The sequence below is a fragment of the Nothoprocta perdicaria genome, unplaced genomic scaffold, assembly GCF_003342845.1.
Source record: "Nothoprocta perdicaria isolate Ctin4 unplaced genomic scaffold, notPer1 scaffold_150, whole genome shotgun sequence".
In the NCBI taxonomy this organism is placed as follows: Eukaryota; Metazoa; Chordata; class Aves; order Tinamiformes; family Tinamidae; genus Nothoprocta; species Nothoprocta perdicaria.
The window spans coordinates 1,373,604-1,380,902 of record NW_020454650.1 but is presented as its reverse complement, the minus strand read 5'-3'; the positions used below and the strand labels follow the sequence as shown (position 1 = coordinate 1,380,902).

At 39.8% G+C, this 7,299-nt stretch overlaps 1 protein-coding gene across 1 annotated transcript; it reads left to right on the top strand.

Annotated features, from left to right (window-relative positions):
- Positions 1 to 449: 449 nt before the first annotated feature.
- Positions 450 to 1,533, top strand: XCR1 (X-C motif chemokine receptor 1). Its single transcript, XM_026034870.1, has one exon. It carries the CDS (start codon positions 517 to 519, stop codon positions 1,531 to 1,533), a length of 1,017 nt encoding a protein of 338 aa, XP_025890655.1. The 5' UTR covers positions 450 to 516.
- The last annotated feature ends 5,766 nt before the right edge of the window (positions 1,534 to 7,299 follow it).

The following is a 7,299-nucleotide window of genomic DNA, read 5'->3' as shown; positions in this document are numbered from 1 at the left end:
ACTTAACATCGGTACTACTCAGCTTTTTTAAGTTCCTGCCATGGCAAATCATTATGACAAAGAATCATATGAGGTGTACAAGTGTTCAAAAAGTTGGCAAAAATTACCATTGCAGACAACCTAAAAAATAGCACCAGCTTTGACAGTCCTGAGATACTTACACTGAAAAGCCATGCAACCTCAACCTTGTCATAGTAGAGGTTTAATAATTTGCAGCTGTCACTGACCACATTGTCTTAAAAACCTCTTGGTTTCTCAATTCTTAGTTATTTAAGATCTCAATGCTGCTTTGAGAGTAAATCTTTAACCTGGCCATGCTATATTCATAAGAGGAAATGATCCCTTTCCCTCTCCAAAACAAGATAAAAAGAAGTTTCACTGCTTCTTTTCACATCTTTAAACAAAATCATCCAGAGTGGGAGTTAAGTGATTGTGTTTTCACTAAATTCACTTAGATCGTTGGCTGTGGTTCTTTGAAGCAGCTGTTGGAGAACTGTGTGAAGTTCACATAGGCAAATGGATGAAGAATATAACACACCTTCTTCATACGGAAATTATTCATATGAGTACTATTTTAATGAAAGCAACGTCTGTGATAGCGGCAACTATTTTGTATTTTACACCTATCTCACTACTATCCTCTACACTCTGGCATTTTTACTCAGCCTACTAGGAAACACTCTAGTGCTATGGATCCTCTTCAAATATGAAAACCTTACATCTTTAACAAATGTCTTCATCATGAACCTTTGTGTCTCTGACTTGGTCTTCTCCTGCATGCTGCCTTTCTGGATAGTGGACCAGTCCTTCGGGTGGATTTTTGGTGAGTTCCTCTGCAAAGCAGTGAATGCTGTTTTCTCCACTGGCTACTACAGCGGTGTTTTCTTCTTGACTCTCATGACTATTCTGCGGTACTTATCTGTGGTGAATCCCCTTTCGACTCTGAGAGCCCAGGCACAGCACTGTGGTTTTCTGGTGAGCTTGGCCATTTGGACTTGCAGCATATTAATTGTGGTTCCTGAGGTGATTCACACCACTGTACATGAAAGCATGGACGGTATGAAGACCTGCGATTACACTGAATGGAAATGGAAGAAGGTGGATATCTATCAGAGAAATATACTCTTCCTGATCTCCTTTGCAGTTATTGTGTTCTGTTACTTCAAGATATTGGTAATTCTCCTTCGAGCAAAATCTCACAGAAAGCACAGGACTGTGAAACTCATCCTGATTATTGTGGTGGCTTTTTTCCTGAGTTGGGCACCGTACAACATCCTCAGTTTTCTGACTACTTTTCCATCACCTACCTGTCAGTATGAAAAGGACTCCAAACTTGCCTTCCATATCAGCCGTAAAATTGCTTTCTCCCACTGTTGCCTCAACCCAGTGCTCTATGTATTTGTTGGAGTCAAGTTCAAGAGGCATTTGCTACGTTTATTTAGTCAGTGTCTACCATATGGCACCGGTCAAGCCTCCAGTCCCAGGATGTCTTCTCAACGCAAATTCCACTACGAAGATGCATCCATCTACTGAAGCAAGACGTATTAAAGACTTATTGAAGCAAGCTATGAAAGTCAATCCTGGATTAACTTTCAGATTTTAAAAACCCTGGATAATCTGTAATTTTAGAGGCACTTCCTGAAGAACAGACAAAAAACTTAGTCTTTGCAGAAGACTACTAGTAAAGTATTTGCAATGGTTTGGAGAAGATGAGAAGTTACTTCATTCATCTGTAAGTCTAACTTTGGGCTTTTTTATTTCATGAGATGGATTTGTTCTCATTGATTTTTCTTTTCTTTTTTTAAATCTCCCTTGGGACATAAAACAACAAACTTTAACATGAATGGTACTTCATGTTACTTTTTTTCTGACTTAAAATACTTAGATTGTGTGTAGGTGCATAGCAATGAACACATGTGTTTCTGTAGCTTTTAGTACTTCATAGTGGCGAATATCAGGGCTGAACTCGTCACTTCTCTCTTTCTGGAGCTTTAAAGGTTTACTGTCCTGACATGATCTACAAATTCTCTAAAGTCCTCAGCGCAAATTTTCCTTTACCTGTTGGTGGGCAAATGTATATAAAACTAGCTTAATGTAATGAAAGTTTTCTCCATCTGAAATGGGAACTTGGGGAGAGTATAAGTTTTAACAAGATACTTTTGTTGTGGAGATATTCTTTTCTTCTCCTGTCACTGTTCCTGCCCCAGGCGTCTTCCAATTTCTGAATATCTCTTCATTATGTATGAGAGGATCTGGAGTTCCTCTTCCATGCAAGGCAGGAACATGTTTGCCCCTAGTTGTTKTTTCTCTCTCTCTGCCTTTGCCATAGTCCTGAGAAGATTTAACCTTTATAAAAAGATCATAGTATATGGTACAGAACAAATGGCTTATTTCAATAGCTGGATAGAAATAGCTTGCTTTGTTTGTAAATTTAAAGTTTGGCCTCTTTTATTAGGAAGACAAAACAGCAAATTTGAGCCTGTATATTTGCATGCTTGTTCCTTCATAATTTTTCTTTTAACTCCTTTACGGAGATGCTGAAATCTCTGCTTAAGACCTAACCGTYAAAGCCAGCCATATATTTGCTTTTGACCTGCCTCATATCTAAATACCAGGTGTGCTCATCCTTGGTCTAGCCAACTCTCTGGACAGATGCAGTTCAGATGCAGACAGATGCCATAGGCATGTTTCATCTGCATAAACACAAGGGAAATAAAGCACAAATATTTGCATGAATCTAACTTTGAAAACTTTGCTAAGATGCCTCATTGTGGTAAGTGCGGGGGTATTTTTAAATGACTGTTAAAATATGATCTCACAACTAAAAGCAAGCTGAGGGAATCCACTTCAGCATCATACATTGCTGCAATAAAATTAATGACATTGTGATTATAGCAATCAAAAGCAACATCTTTTTCTCCACAGGAACTTTTAATCTTCATGATAGCTTTTTTTTATATAATGTAAAAACACATACTGCCTACCCCAATATAACTAAATTAGAAAACTGCAAACTGTAGTATTTCATTTCCTAGTGCTTATATGGAAAGTTAAAGCAACTTTGTAATGGCATCGGGCTTGATTTTTGCTCTAGGTAGCAATTTGGATTTTGTTTTCAGACAACCATTTTCAGTGATATCTGTGTTGTTTCTACACTATTTCATTTGATCTSTAGAGACCACTTGGAGCAGACAGTAGCTGAGCTGCTGTGTAGTTCACAAGAAAATGGGAATCCAGTAATGCCCCTACTGAGGCAGACTAAGAGTCCATCTAAACAAATGTCCTAGTTTCTTACAGCATTTGCCAATAATTGCTAGCTGTGCTTCAGTTTAGTTACCAGACCCAAATACTCTCATCTTGTCCCTTATCACTGGGGGCACCTTTATGAACAAGTCAGTTCTGGTATCATAATATTACAGTGTTTGCCTAAAGCTTAAAAAAAAAATAAAAAATTACTCATTAATCCTGTAAGGAAGAGGCTTGTGTTCAAAGCATGGAATGATGGAACTTGTGGTGAAGTCCAGCCTCCAGCTCTTGTCTCTTGGTAAGAGACATGGGATTCCTTGTGAAATCGATGTGATTCCTTCCATTCACTTCAAGGGACTGTAGACTATAATTTCAGCTATGAAGAGACACACTTCCAAAGGATAAATGAATCCCAGTTCTTTTTCTTATGTTTTGATAAATCAAGAGCCCTTCACTGAYACCAGCAAAGACCTACAAGAGGAAAAAGCTGAGAAAATGCCTAGAACAAGGTCTTACACATCTACGCCACATCTATCACATCTATGCCATTTCAACAAACTGTCTTTCAACTCACTGTTCTCCATCTATACTCCTTCTAACTTGTACTGTAAATACATTTTTCATTTATCTAAAAAAGTCAAACAGTATAGCAAAGACACAAGAGATTTAAATGATCCTGCTCTGTCCATTTTTTAGCAAGTTATTTAAATCTGTTCATAGCTTGAGCATGTTTTGTTAGAGTATATGAGAGCATGTAAAAGGAAGACTGAGAGGGAATAATATTTAATTAGCTGAATATTACGCAATGTATCGCTGCCTACTCTAAATAAAGTAACTCAGCGTATAGAGATTTCTCTTCCTGGTATGATGAAGTGGTACTAATAAACATTCAGAAATTCAGTGGAATACTATGGTGTGACTACTGTGGTGTGTCTTTGATACCTATTATAKTTGAGGTATTTTCAGATGAACAAGTATTTGTAAACTTTCATAGATTCATTTAGATGAGAAGGGATTTCTGGATGTCATCTATTCCACCTCTCACCTATACAGCCTGTCARCAACTTGTAGAAGATTCCAAGATTGGTCACACCGTTTCTTTTGGTAGAGAAAACACCACACTGGCTGTTCCCAACCCTTTTTGTTCTACATCCACCTGGTAATGGCTTCCAGGAGAACTCTCTCCACAGTCTCCCAGTGGACTGGGATGATGTTGACCAGCCTATACTGCCCTGAATCATCCTTCTTGCCTTTTTTGAAAATGAGCATGACATTTGCCTTTTCCCAGTCGTCCGGGACCTCTCCTGATCTCCATGTCATTCCAACAGCAACAGACAGTAAGTACCTTGCAATGACATTGGCCAGATTGCTCAGCACCATCACACGTAGCTTGCCCTGTCCCATAGCCCACTCCTATTGAGATGTATCTATGTCAGGAGAAAATATTTTGGCATCCATCTTTCTTTATATACATAAGTCATTAGATACAGATACAGCTAAAGCCACAAGATTTGCCAGGTTCAGGTGAACAGGCAGACTCGGAGACTCAGTAGAGTCTTTACAATATAACCAGCTGTGCTGAAAAACCTCTTTCCTTCTGGCAGCTACATGTGCCTGAAAAATACTGACTTGCTGTGCTTGAACCAATAATGCTCAGGGGACCTTGAATCTTTAATTTCACTCATTCAATCAACTATTATGTGGTTTGAGCAAATGCAGAACCGAGAGAAAGAACTTTGTGAAGCGAAAAAGGAGAAATTAATTGCTTTTGGAAACCACAGTCTACTGGCGGGATATCAGCTGATTAGTTACAACAACATAACCGTTGTGCAGCATCAGAGGTGCCTTTATGTAGAATGTGTGCAGATGGCACCCGTAACCTTCATTGCAAATTACAGTTACATGGACACGCTACTGTTGCTCAGACCACGTTCTTGTTCAGTTCCACTCACTGGGAACGGGAGAAAAAAGCAGCTTCTCCTGGAGGCACTTGGCTGGATCGAGGCTGTCTCCTTGCCTGTCTCCTTAGAGCAGATTAACACAAATTTGTTGTGAGCTGTGAGAAGCCCAAAACTTCCGTGAAGCCATAGGAATTCTGTCAGTAACTCATGTGCCAGAGGGAAAATCCTTACTGGCAAGGAGTGAAGCACATATTCTTTTCCATCACCAATGTACATTGCCTTGAGTAAAACAAGAAAACTTAAACCCTGCACATTTAAGAAGGCATCACATTCTCACTGAAATCCATGATTATTTTGCCTCGGATCGTAATCCTCAGAGTCCAGATTCAAAGCAACGCATTTGGACAAAGAGTGGCACGTACTGTTTACTGCCAGGAGCATTTTGACCATGAAATAAGATTCCTCCATCTACGGCTCAGTACAATGAAAACATCAATAGTGTTCTTAAAATCATAAATAAAATTCTATTTCATTTTCCCTTATTCCCTTATTCCTAATTCTATTTCCATTTCCCCTTTCATTGTCCTTTCAAACTTAACAGTTTGAAGTGCTTGTACTCATTAGTATTAAAATTGGAAGCTCTCATGTTCGATGGAGAAAAGCGTGACTGATGTTCACTGTAGTAATTTCACAGCTGCTGACCACTAGTGTAATTGGATAGAAGCCCTGAAAAAACCCACATGTTCTTCAAGAAGCAAAACTAAAGTGAGTACAAAAATGAGGATGGAAAATAATCTGTAAGTAAGCTGCCAGTCAAAATGAGACGAGACAATAGGAAGTACCAGTAAAGATGACCTATGAATACTAGCAATATAGGATCATAAAGGAGAAACATAAACACAGTTTACATAACTTCATGGAGCTGGCTGAGATGAATTCATCCAAAGCTTTATCTTTGGATGAATTTGTCAACACCACATGTTGACGGTGAACCTCAAGCCCATTTATCCACATTAAAAATGCTTGGACTTAAAATGCAAAGAGCAATGAAGTCATGTCCCTAGGAAGGGACAGCAGCTAGCAGAGTTGCTCTGTATTTCACCTTCTTCATGTAAGAACGTGACCATGGTGAATAGTTAAGCAATCCAGTAAGGCTATCTAGATGGAAGACCATTACAGGCTTGCAAACAAGACCATTACTTCTTATTTTATATGCAAAGTCTTGCATCTGGGATGGAATAAGCACAAAAGCTGGTGGGAACAATTGTCTGGAAAGGAGCTCTGCAGAAAAAGATTTGGGGTCCTTCAATAAGTGCCCTTGCAGCAAAGACCAGCTGCATCCCAGGCACAATGAGGGGCACTGTAGTCAGTAGGTCCAGGGAAGACATCCTTCCCTGTGCTCGGCACTGGTGAGCCTGCATAGGACATATGGGGAGCAATTGAGGAGCTGGGTTTGGCAAGCCTCAAATAAAGAAGCGCTGGGGAGTCTGGATTACTGCCTGCAACCCCTTACCAAAGGAAATGGGGAAAATGGAGCCAGACCCTTCTCAGAGATGCACAACATAAGGACAAGAAGGGGACAAGCTGGAAAATGTGATATTCAATTAGATTTAATGACTTGTTTCTTTTTACTGTTAGGGTGGTAATATCCTCAGATAGAGGCCCATGGAGGCTACAGTATCATTGTCTTTGGAGGTGTGGAGCTGACAACCCTGGCCAGAGCAAAGCAAAGAATGGAGAATGATAGGGAGAAGCGCAAGGAGTGGGGCACTCCCTCCATATTCAGGAACTTCTYACGTGCAGAAGCTGAAATACTTTTGATGAGATTGTTTCATTCCTCTGAGCAATGCTTCTTTCTGACATTAAGCTCTGTTTCTCGATGTCTGTATCCTTCCACGGTCAACCAGCTCCTAATTTCCAAAGCGCTAATAGTTTTTTTTTTTTTTTATTCCTATGCCATACATCCATCTGTATCCATATGGAAAAGCCTTTTGTTCATTAAAGTGTACAGTCTACAGTCTGGCACTTCTGTATTGTTGCTTTTCCAGCTGAAGTACCACTGAGCCAGTTCAAAACCTCACTCCATCCTTACAGATGTGAAACTCAGCCGGTTCCGAGCAGCAGCACCTCCTAACACCAGCGCAATCAGGGG